General features: G+C 42.3%; 1 protein-coding gene across 2 annotated transcripts in view; it reads left to right on the top strand.

The window, feature by feature from the left end:
• The first annotated feature begins 514 nt into the window (after positions 1–514).
• Positions 515–17,505, top strand: part of STX2 (syntaxin 2) — a 45,517-nt gene continuing 28,526 nt past the window's right edge. For both annotated transcript variants that reach the window (XM_027844210.1, XM_027844208.1), the window contains exon 1: positions 515–600. In XM_027844210.1, coding sequence (XP_027700011.1) covers positions 571–600 — 30 coding nt within the window. In that variant the 5' untranslated portion in view covers positions 515–570. The remainder of the gene's footprint in view (positions 601–17,505) is intronic.

The following is a 17,505-nucleotide window of genomic DNA, read 5'->3' on the forward strand; positions in this document are numbered from 1 at the left end:
AGGACTAAATCATATAATATTTGTAAAGCGCTTAGCACAGTGCTTGGCACGTAGTAGGCGTTTTAAGTGCTTATTTCCTTCCTTTCCTTTTTTCCAGTTAAGAATATAAATTCTGGGGAAGGTGAAAGGAGTTTACACATCTGGGAGTTCCCTACACTGCAGACATTACAGGGCCAGTCTTTACAGTAGTCCACACACGTTAATTATCCAGCGCCTGCCCTATGCACTGCACTTCTCTCAAAGACAACAAAGAAGTTGCCTTCCCCTCAAGGGGCATGAACCTAGCCCCGCCCCCCCCTCCCGGACGCCCGAGGCCCACGGGGGCACATCTGCCTGGGCCTGGCCCCAGTCCCGCCCCCGCCCCCGGGGCTTGCAGCCCTCAGGCAGGCTCGGCCACGGTTTGTTTGGGGTGGGGACAGCCGGCGGGGCGGCCGGGCATGCGCAGAGCTTGCTGGCGGTGGTTGCCGTGGCATCGGGGGCCGGGGCGGGGGCTGCGGGCTGCGGGCGTCGGGGAGGGAGCGGAGGAGCAGAGCGGAGCTAGGCGGCCCCGGGAGAGCGGCCCGGGGCGTGATGAGGGACCGGCTGCCGGACCTGACAGCGGTGAGCGGGAGGGGGTCCGGCTCGGGTGGGCCCGACATTGCCTGGGCTGGGGGGAGGGGAGAGAGAAGGGGAGGAGCGCCCGGGGGGGGGGGGGGGGGGGCGGGGCCCCCCCCCCCCCGGAGGAGCCGGCCTGGTGGGGTCCCCCGTGGGGCGCGCGGAGCTGCGATGACCCGTCGGCCAGGCCCCGGCACATCTGGAGCCCGCCCGGCGCCCCGTTCTGCTGGCCCCGATAAGCGAGAGGAGTGTCCTGGGGTGGGCAGCGGCGAGTGGGCCGGGAGGCAGCCCTGGGCGGGCTCGCGTCTGGCCCGGTCCGTTAGAGGGGCAGGCTCCGCCCCGCCGGGCTGCAGCCCCATCCCCTCCCTGCGAGTGCCCACCCCCTGCCATCGCCCTCCGTCCTCTCTGTAGGGACTTTGTTGACCTGGTCACTTAGATGCCCCCCCATGGAGGGAGCGCCCCTCTGCCCTCCCCTTTCCCTCTGAGAGGCCCCTATGGACCTGGTCACTTAGATGCTTTCTTCCCCCCCCCCACCCCATGAAAGGAGTGCCCCTCCCCCTTTCCTCTGAGAGGCCCTTATGGACCTGGTCACCTAGATGTTCTCCCCACCCCCTGTTGGCCCTTTTCTCTCTAAGATGGCCCTCCATCTACTTTGTAGGGCCCCTATGGACCTAGTCACTTAGGTGGTGCCCCAGCCCTCCTCACCCTTCCCCCCCTTCTCTCCGAGGTGAGCCTCCGTCCACTCTGTAGGACTTGTATGGTGATTTATAGTTGTTTTGTAGTGATTTATATGTTGTCTCCTTCATATTAGACTGTGAGCTCCTTGAGCGAAGGGACTCTTTTTGCCTTTGTGTGTGTGTCCATAGTGCCTGACGTGTAGTAGGTGCTTCATAAATGCTTGTTAACTGAATAGAATCAATAGAGACAAGGATTGAAAGTCTGATGCTTACTACCAGTGTAACTAGGCCTCAGTTTCTTTGTCTGTAAAATGGAAGCCTTAGACTAGATGACATAGATAGTCCTGTCTAGATTATCTGTGGATCTGTGTGTCATCAGAGTTATCCAAAAATGAATTGGACTGCCTTGTGACATGATGGGTTCTGGTGCACAGCAGGTAGGGGTTTGACAAATTGGCTTTGATATTTTTCCAGCCATAGGTAATCTGATTTTAGTTATAAAACAGGTTGGGAGGAGTACCCTTAAATCCTATAGGTAACTCTCTTAAGACATGTTCCACTTTTAAAACCTAAATTGAGACCCTCGATTTGAAATCCAAGGACCTGAATTAGTGCCTGTGACATTGAGCATGTCACTTCTTTATGACCCCTAGTTTCCTCCCTCATCAGGTGAGAGGGTTGGACTAGATTATCCCTAAGGCTTCTTCCAAGCTTTAACTCTATTAATTTATATTTTATTTGGATTTACAGTATGTAGCTTGGTATTTTGTGAATCTGTAGACAGGTTTGGGATATGAATTAATTGCACCCCAGTGTCTGGATTACAGGGCCTCTGAACCCTCATAAATTCTCTTTACAGACCACAAAAAAAATGTACCAGGGTCTCTGCTCTCAGGCTAGTAGTGCAGTGGGAAAAACAGTACAGATAAGTACGGGGAGCAGGTCAAATACATGTGAAAGAGGGGGGAGCAGCAATAAAGAGTTCAGAGAAGGGTGCAGTAGCTGCCAAAGGTTTCAGGGAAGAGCCTGGGCTGGAGCAAGTTCTTCCTACCTGGTCTATCCATGCTTAAGCACAGATACACTTTGCTGTTCAGAATCACTTTGCAATTGTTGATAAACTGTTTGGTAAAAGTACCAGAATGTGATGATATACATTATATACATGCCTCCTTCTTGAGAACTGGGTCTGGGTACTTATTCATCATCCTCCTATAGCAACCAGTATAGTATTCTGTGTGTAGTAGGAATTCAGTAAATGATATTGACTACAACCATTTTTTTTTTTTGGTGAGGGAAAAGTGGCAAGTTGAAAATAGGAATAATTTTATGAAAAAATGCATTAAAACGAGTTTCTTAAAGTCATTGAGAAAATACTTGGTGGTCATATGCTTTTTGTTAAACTTACACAAATAATACTTAACATTAATACAGCATTTCTATTTTAAAAGGACTTTCCAAGTATTAACATTTTTCTTTAAAAATTTTTTACTTTTATTTTTTAAGTTATGTTTATTTTTTTTCAATTAGCAAGCATTTATTTTCTCTCCCTTCCACCTTACTCCTACCTGGAGGGAAAAAAATCAACAACCCCAAACCATTGTAACAAATTGGCATAGGCAAGCAAAACAGAGTTCACCATTACTCGTATGTCCAAGACTGTGTGTCTGCATTTTGAGTCCTTCCTCTCTGTCTTTAACCTCATTCCCTTGCAGTTATGGTTGACCACTGCATTGATCACAGTTCTTAAGTCTTTCAAAATTGTTTGTTTTTTTTTCCCCAGTGTTAAAAGAGTAAGAATTTTTGCCTTGATTCTGCTCACTTTACTCTGCACCAGTTCATGCAAGTCTTCCTAGGATTCTCTTCCTAGGATTATCCTTTTTGTTATCCTTCCTTTTTTTCTTTTTTTCCTTGCTAATACAGATAAAACTGGTAGATACATAAATTCACATTAGTGGAATAGAGAAAGGAGAATTTCTTAAATGGTTTGTTTCTAGGAGACTTGTTAGGCAATCATATATAAGAATTATCTGCATCCCCAAGAAGAGTTTAGGAGACACTAGAGATATTTCCTATGCTAGACTGAGTTCCTTGATAAGGAAGCATCTTTCCTTTTTCCCTTTCTCAATTATAAACTATCTTGACTCTCCCATAGTCAGCTAATTAACATTTATGAAATGTTTGTGAAGTATCCTCTGCTAGCCATGGTGAATTGTTATCTGTTGGGTTTCATGAACTTATGATATAGAAGACATTCTTCATTGACACTGAAAAAGTTAGTTATGGCTATTGTAGCAAAAAACAGTCACTTAATCCATTATAGGGAATAAAAGAAAATAAATTATAATAGATTGAGAGGTAACTTTAAATCGATCCAGTCCTCATGTCTTTTTTGCTTTTAAATACTTTCCCTGGGAGTTATTTTGGATGTATACAGATGGATATAGGTATAGATATACAGACCTATATGCTGCATATATCCTTCTGGATGGGAGGGAGGACGGCTTTTCAGTCCCCCTGAATATCTGGTGTTTTTCCTTAGGCAAAGTTTAAGGGCAAATTTAGGCCATTAAATATGTTTTTAGGGGCAGCAAGGTAGGGAAGTGGATAGAGTGGGCCTGGGATTAGGAAGACTCATCTTCCTGAGTTCAAATCCAGCCTTAGACACTTACTAGCTGTGTTACCCTGGGCAAGTCACTTACCCCTGTTTGCCTTAGTTTTCTCATCTGTAAAATGAGCTGGAGAAGGAAATGGCAAGCCTCTCCAGTAGCTTTTCCAAGAAAACCCCAGATAGGGTCACAAAGAGTCAGACACGACTGAAAAACAACTAAACAACAAAAATAAGCCTTTGTGCCTGCTATCAATAATAACAAAATGCATATGATTGTAGAAAAAGAGACATATAAACTTTAGGTTTTGGCATTAGTGGGTTTTTTGTTTGGTTTTGAACCACACTCATGATCCCATTAGATAGGGAGCTCCTGTGGAGGAAACATCTGCCAGTGCCAGTGGTAAACTGCTCTGCAGTTTATAATCTTGGGCTGGGTGGCAAAGAAAAGTTAAGTGACTTTCCTAGGGTCAAACAGATAACAAGTGTTATCTGGGCAAGACTTGAACTCCATTCTTCAAGGCTCAGACTAGCTTTCTGTACATTACCATGCTTCCTCTCATTTAGACGTTAATGTTGAAATATTTGAACGATGTCTGCTGAGAAAAAAGTTTCCTGTTAAACTCATGTGAAAACATGAGAATTAATTTGCTTAATGTCTTTGTACATAGCAGTAATACTTTATTCAATGTAGATTTGACTTGTCCTTTTAATGTCCACTTCTCAATTTGACAAGAATCTGCTCTTCACCTTTCTCTATAATCTTGGAGAGCTCAAGATCTGACTGTGTTAGAGGTTTCTTTGTTAATGTGATTGAAAAGTCAGCCCTCTATTGAGACATAGAAAAGCAAAAGTATAACCCTAACATTGATATTGTGATTGCTGAGTTTGAAAAGCTTTCATTTCCCCAAAGCACATGTGTTTAACTCTTTAGGAGGACAGTTCGTTTGGCTACATCAGTAAGTAGCTTCACACCCTACTATATGGGGTGTGGGGAGAGAGAGAATTCTTTTTACATCATTTCATTTTTGTGAGACTGATTAGTTTCATAGAATTCTACAATTCTTATAAATTGTGTTCTAGGTTGGAAAGTTAATCTTCAGCACTGTTTTGAATTTGTATTTGTAATTTAGACCAAATATTTTGTTATTATTACTTTCTTACATTAACATTTGGTTATTGTACAATAGAGAAATTATTTCAGTGATGTTATGGGTAGTTGAATGTGGGGAGTGTGATATTAGTCCTTCATCACACTCCACCTTCATCGCCTCACAGTGGTCTGAAGGTAGTAATTGGATTCCTGAAGTATATAAGGGGAGTAACCAGCTGTTGAAGATTCTACCAAACCAAAAAGTCTTTTGAGAACAGACTTGGCAATGGTTTGTATGAAACTCTTAAAAAAAAAAGTCTCTTAATGTTCATTTTCTAAATCTTTTGATCAAACAGGCATTTAGGATTAAGATTAAACTATGGGAAAAATAGTGAAATAAATATCTGTAAGGATGTGAATCTTAAGCTTTTCATCCTAGAAGATAATTGTTGCCAGTATATTTGCTTTTCTTGCTATAAAAGATGAAGTCTTGCTGATCACACCGAATAAATGTGTGATGCTCACTGCTCCATTAAGCCTGAGGAAATGGTGAAAGTTATTTTGCATTTGTAGGATGAAATTCAGGTCTGTGGATTGCTAAATGTTCCAGGCTAGTATAAATACAATTCAAAATAAGAGGAAAAATGCCCCATAATCTTTTAAAGTCCAGGTTTCAGATGAAATTAAACATACATTAAGATTTGGAAATGTTTTGAAAAGTTTTTTTTAAATAAAAGATTTTTTCTTAATGTGTCATTGAAACTATTTTACTTGAAAAGATAAACTTTAAAGGATTGTTTCAGATTTCCTTCAAGGTTGCAGTATTCTGGCTGCTAATTCTACCTTGGCACAGTTTTGTTTACCATCGAATGAGGGAATCCCAAAGGGGTCTCTACTGGAGTTTCTCTTGTCTTGTTGACTGTAATACAGGTATCTTTAGCATGCATAAACATGTCCTGGGTTGTTTGTCTTCCTTTATTTCATCCTTTCTTTAGAAGGGAATACCCAGAACTTAACCTCTGGGAAATAAATTTCCACTTGATAATCCTATTGTTTTAAAACCACAAGCCTGTCTTGTGAGATGTAGGTATTTAGAGAACCAAAAAATTGAGAGATTTTATGCATTAAAAAAAAATACATCAGCATATAACAGCAGTTTGGGAATGCCTGTGTCAGGGAGTGTTCTAAAATCAATGAAAACTCATTTAAGTTTTTTATAGTACTATTATAATCCTTTTAAAAATCCATCATGTTTACATGCTCAATATTCATATATGAGTCTTTGAGCTAATCACTTCCAAAGAATTCTTTAGCTTCAGAGATCATAGGCCATTAATGTCCTTAAAGGTCACTACTGGGAGTCCACCAAATGAATGTTCTCCCATATTTTGTCCTGATGCCGTGGTAGTACCGGGTACCAGTGGAGCCTGGCAGACATCGACCTCTCATCCCTTGCTCTTACCACATGATTGGCCCATCTTTTCTTATTCTTATGCAATCCTTATGTTATTCTTAGGCAATCCATCTTTGATGCCCCATTCTTTGGTGTTTCTCTTCTGGTTATGTGTGGCAGCCTGCTCACACCTACTATGTACTTCTCCATTACCCTGTGTGTAATACTTGTTTTTAATTCTTAGGAGACTTAGGGGTTGTTTCATACATCATACTTTTAAATTTTCCATTACAGGTTCAAGAGTAAAGAATTTAATGAAAGGAAAAAGAGAAAACATTGTAAAAAATGTATTTACACTTGTGATTTAATAATAGATAACAAAATACTCTTGACTAATTGGGAAGCAGGGATTTCTTTTTTCTTTCTAAATTTGTTAAATTAATGTGCATGTGTCTTGGCAACAGTATGATTTAATGGAAAAAAAAAACCCCACTAGATTTAGCACTTCAAGTCCTGGCTCAGTTTTTAGCTCTGACTAAAAGCAAGGCGCCCCCCCCCCTTAATTCTAGTGTGTTTCCTTTGTCAGTTATTTCAATTTTATCTTGTGTATAGCTTGTTTGTGGGCAGCTAAGTGACAACAGTGGATAGAGTACTGAGCCTAGAGTCAGATAGATTCCCCTTTCTGAGCTCAGATTTGACCTCAAACACGTACTAGCTGTGTGACCCTGGGCAAGTCACTTAACTCAGTTTGCCTCATTTTCCTCATCTGTAAAGTGAGAAGGAAATGGCAAACTACCCTGGTATCTTTCTTCAAGAAAACCCCAAATGGGGTCATGAAGAGTCAGACACAACTGAATAACAACAACATAGCTTGTTTGTACATATTTGTTAACTTGTAGTTACCTCCATTGGACTGTTAACTTCTTCAGGGCAGGGACTGTCTTTTTTGCATTTTCTTTGTACTCCCAGTGTTTAGCATAATGTTTGGCCATAGTAGGTACTTTGTTATTGTTCATGATGGGGTTTTCTTGTTGAAGATACTGGAGTAATTTGCCATTTCCTTCTCTAGTGGATTAAGGCAAACAGAGGATAAGTGACTTGCCCAGGATCACACAGCTTGTAAGTATCTGAGGCCAGATTTTAACTAGGGTCTTCCTGATTCCAGGCCTGACACTGTATCTACTAGCTGCCTCCAACACTTATTTAGCACTTACTATAAGCCAGGCACTGTGCCAAGTGATTTATGATCCTCACATCAACCTTGGGAGGTGCCATTATTATCCTCATTTTACAGATGAGAAAACTGAACAAAACAGAGATTAAGTGACTTGCATAGGGCCACATAGCCAGTAACTGTCTAAGGGCAGATTTGAATTTAGGTATTTTTGGCTCACAAGTCCAGGGCTCTTTCCACTATGCCACGGAGCTGGAATGTGTGCTAAGTACTGGGGATATAAATAAAAAAATCTAGACCAGGAGTCTACAAACTGCGTGTTTTTATAGGACCCACGAGCTGAGAATAATTGTTATATTTTTAAAAACAACAAAACTTTATTTAAAAATATGAAAACAATTCTTAGTTTGCCTAGGCCTTTTTTTGCTGACCTTTAATTTAGGTCAGCCCTCAAGAAGCTTGCATTCTGTTGGAGAGGACAACACATCTAGGGGACCAGTGGCCAGGAAATGGAATTATGGTATGGGAAGTCATGGGTCACAAAGATGGGAAGTTGGGCAATAGAGCAGTCCATTAACACATTAAACTTTAATGAGAAAATGGTAGTGGTGATTTGATTACAGTTCTCAGAGAGATGGAAAGTCCAAGTGTGGAGAAGGAGAATATTTGTGCTGTGGAGACTTGGTGTGGATGGTGGATCTCCAGAAGGATCTGAGGGCTGGGAGGGAATGGTTAGAGTAAAGAAGAGAAGGCATTGGCCACAGGGACCAAACTGGGGCAGGCACAGCCTGTGGCAATCCAGGTTGGAGGATAGAGCAATAGGAGCATTCAGAATGACTTCGTGTAAGGTAGAAGTGTCTATCCCCAGGGTTACTGCTAGCTATTTCATCAATTCTCACAAGGTTAAATAGCGGCTCTTTGCAGATGATGCCTAAAGCTAGGTGGTGCTTCCTGCCTCACATACTTGTTATTTGTGATCCTGGATAAGTAAAGTAAGCTGTTAGCCTCAGTTTCCTCATCTGTAAAATGGGAATGATAATAGCACCTACCACAGAAGATTATTGTGAAGATCAGATGAAATAACATATGTAAAGCACTTTTCAATCCTTAACACATGATTTAAATAGTAGTTATTATTAATATTACTATTATCGTTATTCTCTATATATCCAGCTCTGGTATTTCTCTTGAGCTCCACTCCCTATTCACTAAGTTTTTTTTTTAGAGGGTTTGGGGGTGACGAAAACAGAATGGAATGTAAAAGTATTAGTTAAGCAGATAGTGTTCCAATGTACTGTGGGTTAGGGATACAAATAAGCCTCCTAGATAATCTCTGCTCTTAAAGACCTCATGTTCTAAGTAGGGGAGATACCGTATACAGGGGGGTGGAGGGTTTAGTAGATGGACCGACTTTCTGTGGGAGCTTTTGAACTGAATGCATTGTAGACACATCAAACTCCACTTTTTCTCTAGCCCCACTTCTCTTCTAGACATCCCTGTTTCTACTGAGACCATCACTCTCTTTCCAGATACCCATATTCAGAAGTTAAGAGTTGTTCTCAAATCTTCCCTCTTCCTTGCCCCACATAGCCATTCAGGTACCATGTTTTGTTGATTCTGCCTGGACAGTCTTACTCACATTGGTCTCTTCCCCTCATTTGGTCACCCTCCTGATTTAGTCCCTTATCACCTTTCAGACCCTGTACACCTGTAGTAAGCTTGTAACTGGTCTTCCTGCCTAAGCCTCTTCCTTTTCCAGTCCATGAACTGACCTTCCTGAGCCTCAGGTCTGATCACGTCACTCCACTACTCATCACATTCCAGTGGCTTCGTAGTACCTCCAGTGTCAAATACAAACCTTGCTTTTTCATCTTCTGGCTCGAACCCTTCCCAGGCTTATATGTTCCTCCCTTTCCAGTCATACTGGAGGAACATGCTGTTCCTCAGAAACAACACTCCCATCTACAGTCTCCGGGCTTTTGTACAGGCTGTCACTCATGCCTGGAATGGAGTCACTCCTCATTCTACCTCTTAGAAGCCCAGGTTTCCGTCACATTTCAGCTCAGGCTTTACTTTCTCCATGGGATCTTTCCTGATCCCTCTTTCCTCCTTGAAAATTATATTTATTGGCCACCTTTATGCCATGCTGCTGCTGCACCTTGACATGCACTCAGTTCTGGCTCCAGGGCCCTGGCTTGCTTCTGACTGATTAGAATTCATAACATCAAGCCTGACCCAGATCCCTTATGCTGCTCTTTGGCCACTTTCATGTCTTGTCACCCCCAAACAGATGCTTTTCCTACCTAACTTTCCATCTCAGGTTCTGGGATTCATACCACCATTACTGGTGGAGACATTTCAGTCAGTTACTGTATGACGCCATTCACCACCCCTGTGACTTCCCAGGCCAAAATTCCCCTCTCTGGTTACCACTTCCTCTGTGTGGTGTCGTTCCCTATGAGAATATTAGAATATGAACTCCTTCAAGGCAGGGGCTGTCTTATTTTTTTGTATTTTTATTCCTTGCACTTAGCACAGTGTCTGGAACAGCCTGAGCATTTAAAAATGTCATTTAATTCATTCATATATGATGTATGTATACTTTTGTTCATACATGTTTATTCTTATGCAGTAATAATAACAACATTTATATAACACTTTAAGATTTATAAAGCATTTCACATATTGTTGTGTTGTTTCAGTTGTATCTGACTCTTCGTGACCCCGTTTGGGGTTTTCTTGGCAAGGATACTGGTGCCCTTCTCAACTCATTTTACAGATGAGGAAACCGAGACAGATAGGGTTAAGGGACTTGTCCAGGGTCACATAGCTAGAAGGTGCCTGAGGCTAGATTTGAACTCAGGAAGATGAATCTTCTTCAACTTCAGGCCCTGCTCTCTATCCACTGCACCAGCTAGCTGCCCCACTTCACATAATTATCTCATTTAATTCCTATCGTTCCTATTTTTTAGATGGGAAAACTGAAGCATTGAGTGGCTTGACTTTGGTCACACAGCTAATAAGAGTCAAAGATTCAGACTCACGTCTTTCCTCTAGGCCTTGTCCTTACTTCTTCTTTTCTTCTTCTTCCTCTTCTTTTTCTTCATTAATCATCATCATTTCCAATACCTAGCATAGTGTCTTGTACATAATAGGTAAATAATAAGTACTTGTTAATTGATATCTTCCCGTCTTGTGGCTTTTCATTGATTACAAGTGGAGAAACAGTAACTCTTTATTTGCAGTTTAGTCATTTAACCATTGATTTATCATGAAACGCTTCTAGAATACTCCAAAAAATCTGAAATTTCATTGAAGTGGGTAGGCCTTCTACCTACTCAGATCACAACTCCTGCCTGCTTTAACAAATGGTTTCAGGACCTGCTGTAACAAAACGAAATGAAGCATCTTCTGGGTGGTCTTCCATTAATGAGCCTTCTTAAGCTGCTCTATATGCTTGGTAAAACCTTTGCCCAGCTGGCATGGCCTCAGAGAACTGAGGATCTCCATGCTGTGATGAATCCTTAAAGTAGGGCTTTGGTGGAGGAATCCTGAAATAATGCAAATTTCAAAGACAAGGAGAGGATACGCTGGTTCCACCAAACAGGTCCATGCAGAGCACTGTAGCAAGCAATGAGGACATCGAGAAGTTACGAAAGTCACAATCCCTGTCCAATGGGAAGTCAGGGGGACAAAATACAAACATGTGAAACAGAGACTCTTGTATACAGCCTAGTCTAGTGAGGGCGGAAAGGAGTGGTGTGTGCAGTAAGTACCCTAGGAATTCTAAGAAGGGAGACATCAGCATAGAGTGGAGTAGACAGGGAAGAGGCTTTCTGGAATAGTTTGAATTTGTCCTAAGCCCCAAAAGCTTTCATATCACATAGGAAGAGGGGAAAGTGAAGCCCTAGAATGAGCTTGGCTGGTTCGGAATAGAATCAACAGCTCTTTATTTTGCTTAACTTGTGTCCAGTTTTATCTGGAATGGGAAGAATGGACCTCAATAGCGAATAAGCATTTATTAAGTGCTTCCTATGTGCCAAGTAATGTGCTGAGCCCTGGAGCTATAAAAGCCTCTCCCCTCAAGGAGTGCACAGATTAGTGAGGGAGGCAACATGAAAACAACCATGTCCAAAAAACCTATAGACAGGATAAACTGGTGATAATCAACAGAGAGAAGATTGGGAAAGGCTTCTCACAGAAGGTGGGACTTTAGCTACAACTTGAGGGAAGCCAGGAGACGTTGAAGAGAAGAGAATTCTGGGTGTGGGAAACAGATACAAAGTCCCTTTCTCGTGCTTAATGGAGTAAATAGTGTATTCTCATTTTACTGATGACAGAATTCAGGTTAAATGACTTGACCAGGGTGACACAAGTAGTACATGTCAGAAGCAGATTTTGAACTCAGGACCTCTTGACTCCAGGGCCCAAGATCATTGCACTGTCCCACACTGCAAGTACCCTCTAAATCTTTTTTCCTTTTGGTTAAACATCCTCAGTTCCTTCAGCTGAGCCTTATATGACATGTATCAAGATCCTTCCCTATCCTGGTTGTTTCCCCCTGAATACTCTTGCTCTACTTTATCAATGCCCTTACTAAAATGTGAAGTTCTGGACTAGGGAGGGCTTTATTCTATACCACTCTGATAACATTAAGTGATATTAACAGACTTAGCCTTGTTCACAAACATGAGCTTAGAATTTAGACCAGAACCTGCATCTTCTGTGTGCTTTACACTAATATTTATTAAGGAGGTGGGCAGGCAACTGTACTGGATAGAGGGTTGTCTTCAGAGTCAGGAAGCCTGACTTCCAAGTCCCATTTGTATGACCCTGGACAAGTACTTAACAAACTCTGGTACCCCAGGCAACTTTCTAAGACTGTAAATTATAGAATATGTGCATTGATAGAGGGACCTTCATCAAAGGGAATTGCTTACACTGATAAAGTCTTAGGTCTGGACAAAAAAAAAAAAAGTGCCAGGTATTTAGCTAGGCTCTTGGGATACAGAGACAAAAATGGAACTGCCTGCCTGGCTTCTCTGGGAGCTTACAGTCTATTAGAGGCAGAAGGAACAGCGTGTCCCTAGATGTTCCAATTGCACATAGATGTAGTATGCAAGTAATATTAGCAAAAGTGGGAGGAAGACTATGGCAGCTGGGGTGGGGAGTGGGAATTAGGATATGCCTCATGTGGGAGGTAACAGTGGAGAAGAGCCTTGAAGGAAGCTAGAAATTCAGAGGAGTGGAGTTTGTTCCCAGGCATATGGGATGCCTTGTACAAAGGTTCTGAGAAGGGATATGGAATGTTGTGAACAAGGAATACAAGGAGGCCAGTTTGGAGGAACATAGAATGCATAAAGAGGAGTCATGTGCAGTCAAGCTGGAGTGGCACTGGACCTAGATATGTTTTATCCTTGGGGCAAGAAGGAGCCACTGAAGCCTTTTGAATAGAGGAATGGCATGTGCCTTAGGAAAGCATCTGTGCTTTAGGAAGAGCTGTTTGGCAACTGGATGGAGGATAGATTGGAGAGGAGAGAGACTGGAGGCAGGGAACCAAATCCAAAGCTCTTGTGTAGAAGTGGTGGGGCCCTGAATAAGGACTTCATTGTATATATAGGTAGAGAGAAGAGGATGGAGGTTAGCGATGGGGTGTCAGGAGAATCAATGAGATTTGAACATTGGTGGCGGGGGGAATGGGAAGAGTAGAGAAGACTCCGAGGTTGCGGCTTTGGCTGACCGGCGAGATCGGGATGTCCTCAACAGAAGGGGGGGGCATCATTGAAAGGCCCAAGGAAGGAGCAGTCTTTAGACTATTGTAGTTTCTTTTAAAAGCTACTTGTGCTGTTGGCACATCTATCATTTGTGAAATGCTTTATAACTTACTAAGTGCTTTCAAATATCTTTTTTTTTTATTTTTACAACCACCTTATAGGTTGATGGGGAAGTTTAGTCTCATTTGACAGATGGGGAAGCTAGGGTTCTAAAAAGTTAAGTAAACTGTCTAGTGTCAGAGATAGCTAGTAAATGATAGTGTTGCTGGTGATAAGACTCAGTTCTTATGATTTCTAATTTGTTGATCACACTGTATCATGTATGTGATATGAAACTAAAAGGAAACTTGTATTAACCATTTAGTTCAATAAGTTAGCATGGTTAGGCTTCATTCACTGTAAAGATAGGTGAAGCGTTTATTGAGCACTACGAGCCAGATGCCTTGCAAATTGCAGGCCTACAAATAAAACAAGACAGCCTCTGTCTGCCCTCCAGATAGTCTTTACCCTTTACATTGTAATAGGGGAAGACAACAGATAAAGGAGAGCTGGGGAGAGAGACAGTGTGTGTGTGTGTGTGTGTGTGTGTGTGTGTGTGTGAGTGTGAGAAGAAGCATAGCTAGGGTCTTGGGTAAGGAAGCCATCAATAATGAAAGCAGTACTAAGGGTAGAGGTTTCTGGGGAAGGGGAAATGGGAAGAGATATGGTGGCAGGTGAAGAGAAGGAAAGGAGTCTACAGAGAGAGTTTACATGTGAAGCATGGTTGGGGGTCCTTCCTAAAATGGTGTTTGAGTAGTTTGTTTCACATGATGGGAGAATCCCCCCTAACTCTCCCGCCCCTCGCCCCATACAGAACAACCCAAACGAACAAGCAAACCTCAGAAATTCAACAGGGGGATCAGATAAGAATGCTAATGGATCAGTGTAACTCCTCACCATCCAACTGGATGTCCCTTTGACTGCTAGTGGGTAAATAGTGTCATCCTAATATATAGAATCAGAAAGTTCTGGTAAACCTTTCAGAGGTCTCTTGTTCTAGGCCCTCTTTTAGTCATTGAAACATTCTAGTACGTGGAATTATTTAGTCTCTCCTTGGCCATTGTCATAGATGGAAAGAAACCATGCCATTTCATTTTAGCTCACCAAATAGTTCTTAAGTTTCTGCTGTGTATTTCCAGAGTGCTCAGTGCTAATAAAAACATGAAAAGTGACCATTTCTATGAGGGAGCTTACTATCTAATGGGAGGGAATGACTTGTACAAATAAGGGTGAAGGAGAGATCCAGATAGTCTCCCATGGTTTCCCATGCTATAGGGTTTCATCATCTTGATAAAAAAGTTGTTTTGAACAGTCAGTCACTCAGTATTGGTATAAACATCCTTCATCTATTTAAAGACAGAAGAACATTTAAGGTGCCTTTTTTTTCTCCTAGGTACAGCTAAAGGACCCTATTCCTTTAGCTTTTCCTTTAAGTAGCTGAGCTAATTTGCTCAGACAAGTTTCTCATTAAGTATGGTTTCACTAGGCTGTAAAGGAGAGTGTTTGAAAACAATGAGAAGATAAGTCTTTCAAACATGGTCAAAATGATGTAGCTCAAGTTGAGAGTAAGATGAATGCAGCAGTTCTTTCTTCATATACCTTTCTTATAGTTGATGGTGAAATCAAAGGTTATTTCCCTATTTTGTCCTGTTTCCTTAAATCAATCAGTGAATGGGGCACTGCATAGTGCCCTCTAATTGAGACCAGCCAAGGTCATTCTAGATTCCTTGTCCTTCGGATTACCAGAGGTATTGGTGGAAAGTTTAGAACACATCACCACTTAAGCTTTCACAGGATCAGCTTCAAGCCAGCCAGTCTTCCCTAGTCTCTAGAGGAAAGAATTGAGAACATTTCCCTACAGCACCTATTTTCCAATAGCTTCACTTTTTATTACCCGGTTTTAATGCTGTAACCAGTGGACATTGTCATGGACTTTTTTTTTTATCATGTGACTTTTAATAGTCTAATAGTAATTTCTGCTTAGCACCTTATTTTTTCCCCTGTCTTGTTATGTTATGGTTGTGTCCTTGCTGTACTGTGATATATATTTCTCTTCAGTTGACCTTATCACTTTTTGGCTGTCTTGGATGTTTCTTATCTTCCAAAAAGCTGCCAAATTGATATTCCTAAAGTACAGATCTAACCGTGGGACCCCTCTTGCTTAATATATTTCAGTGGCTCCCTCTTGCCTCCAGGATTGAATAAAAACTTATCAGTTTGGCCTTAAAAACTTTTCTTGTCATGCAGTAGAGCTGTACAGTCCAAAGAACAGGAATTTTGGAAGTTGAGGCTCCAGAGTCAATTGCTGCTTTTGTCCCTTAATGCCTTTGAGACTTTGGGGACAACACATCACCTTTCTGGTCCTCAGTTTCTTCTTCTGTAAATGAGGAGGCTGGATTAGATGGCCTCTTAAAACAAAGCAGATAGAGAGGCAGGACCCAGCAGTTGTGGGGATCTGGAAAGCTTCCCTAGGTAAGTGGTGCTGGAAATGTGCCTGAAAGAAAGAAGGGTTCTCTGAGGTGGAGATGTCAGTGCAGAGCCTCAGAGACAGGAGATGGGAGTGCTGTGTGTGAGGGAGAGACAAGATCAGTGGAGCTGGGTCTTCAAAGAGTGTGGGAAGAAGAGTGAGGGCAGAAAAAAAAATGCTTGGAGCTACTTTGTGAAGGGTTTCAAACGGTAAAGAAAGGGAATTTATATTTGATCCTAGAGGCAATAGGGAGTCACTGGAGTTGATTGAGTAGGGGAGTGACATAGTCAGATCTGTGCTTAAGGAAAATGATTGTGGCAGCTTTGTGTGAGATATACTAGAGTGGTCCCATACTTGAGGCAGTGAAACTGATTATAGACTAGATGAGATGTGATGAGGTCCTTAATTAATATGGTGATTGTGTGAGTGGAGACCAGGGGGCTGCATGCAAAAGAAACTGTGGAGATAGAAAAAGGACAGGATTTGGCAATTGATGGATAATCAAGTAAGATTGAGGGAGAATGAGAAATTGAGGATAAAGTTGAGGCTATATAAACCTAGGAGCCTGGAAGGGGCTCTTGACTGAAATGTTATTTGTCCTTTGTTCTCAAAGAAGACCATGACACCAGGAAGGTGATGCCATGACTTGCAAGTGAATTAGATTTAACTGAGGGAGGGCTGTGCAGAGTCATTAGCCTCACTCTCTTCTCTGGAGCCATCTGGGTCCAGTGGCCAGATACAGATCAGGACCACTGGAGATGTCCCAGGATGTAGTGGGAGACCTTGGTCTTTTTAAGTTAAGGTCTTTCCCAGGTCTCAGTCTGACTGGAGTAATGTCCACTCAGGTGATTAATGACTAGGTAAGAAATGAGGCAAAGAATGGCCTCTTTTACCTAGTTGGTGAGGGAGGAATCAATCTGCAGGGGAAGACCCTCAGGGTTTCTAGCCAAATGGAAACAATTGCTACTTACATATACTCTGAGCCTTCAGGGCCCAAACAATGACCAAATGAGTTTGGACTGGGGCCTGTTGTTGGCCAATCAGCAGAGCCAGTGATTTGGGTTTAAGGCATGGTTCTTAAGGACTGAAATAGAGAAGTTTGGAAGAGAAGAGGGTTTCGAAGGCCTAGGAGCAGTAAAGGTGGATGGTGGCAGTCATCTAGGGTTGAAGTTGGCAGTGAGGTAAGGGGGTAAAGGATTTGATAGTAGAGGACAGCATGGGCTTGAGATGAGATCAGAGCTGGGGTAATGTCCTGAGAAAGTACTGACTGGTAGAGGCATTAGTGGTCATGATGAGGGTGAAGAGCTGGAATAGACAAATATGGGAATTTTTGTTGGAGGAAAAGAAACATGTGGGTAATAATGGGGTTGAGGGTGTGACCATCCCTGTAAGGGGCAGCTAGGTTAAGGATAGGAGTTTCAGTAGAAGAAGAAGCCGATGGTGAGCCAGGTGATGAACTTCTTCAGAAAGGAAGGAAAGTGACTTAGCCACTGGTACTCAACAGCTACCGTAATTGGGAAAGGGTGGGAGAGTTTAATGGAGAGAACTTCAAAGGAGGAGAGAGTGCCAGAGGATGGTGGCTAACAATTATGTACACTCCCGTTACTCCATCTTTAAAACTGTGATCCTGCCTTTCTCGGCTTAGGACCTGTTGCTCTCCTTCAGCAGTCTGAAGTTCTAGCCATGCTG

The sequence above is a fragment of the Vombatus ursinus genome, unplaced genomic scaffold, assembly GCF_900497805.2.
Source record: "Vombatus ursinus unplaced genomic scaffold, bare-nosed wombat genome assembly UNPS02014935.1, whole genome shotgun sequence".
Classification (NCBI taxonomy): Eukaryota; Metazoa; Chordata; class Mammalia; order Diprotodontia; family Vombatidae; genus Vombatus; species Vombatus ursinus.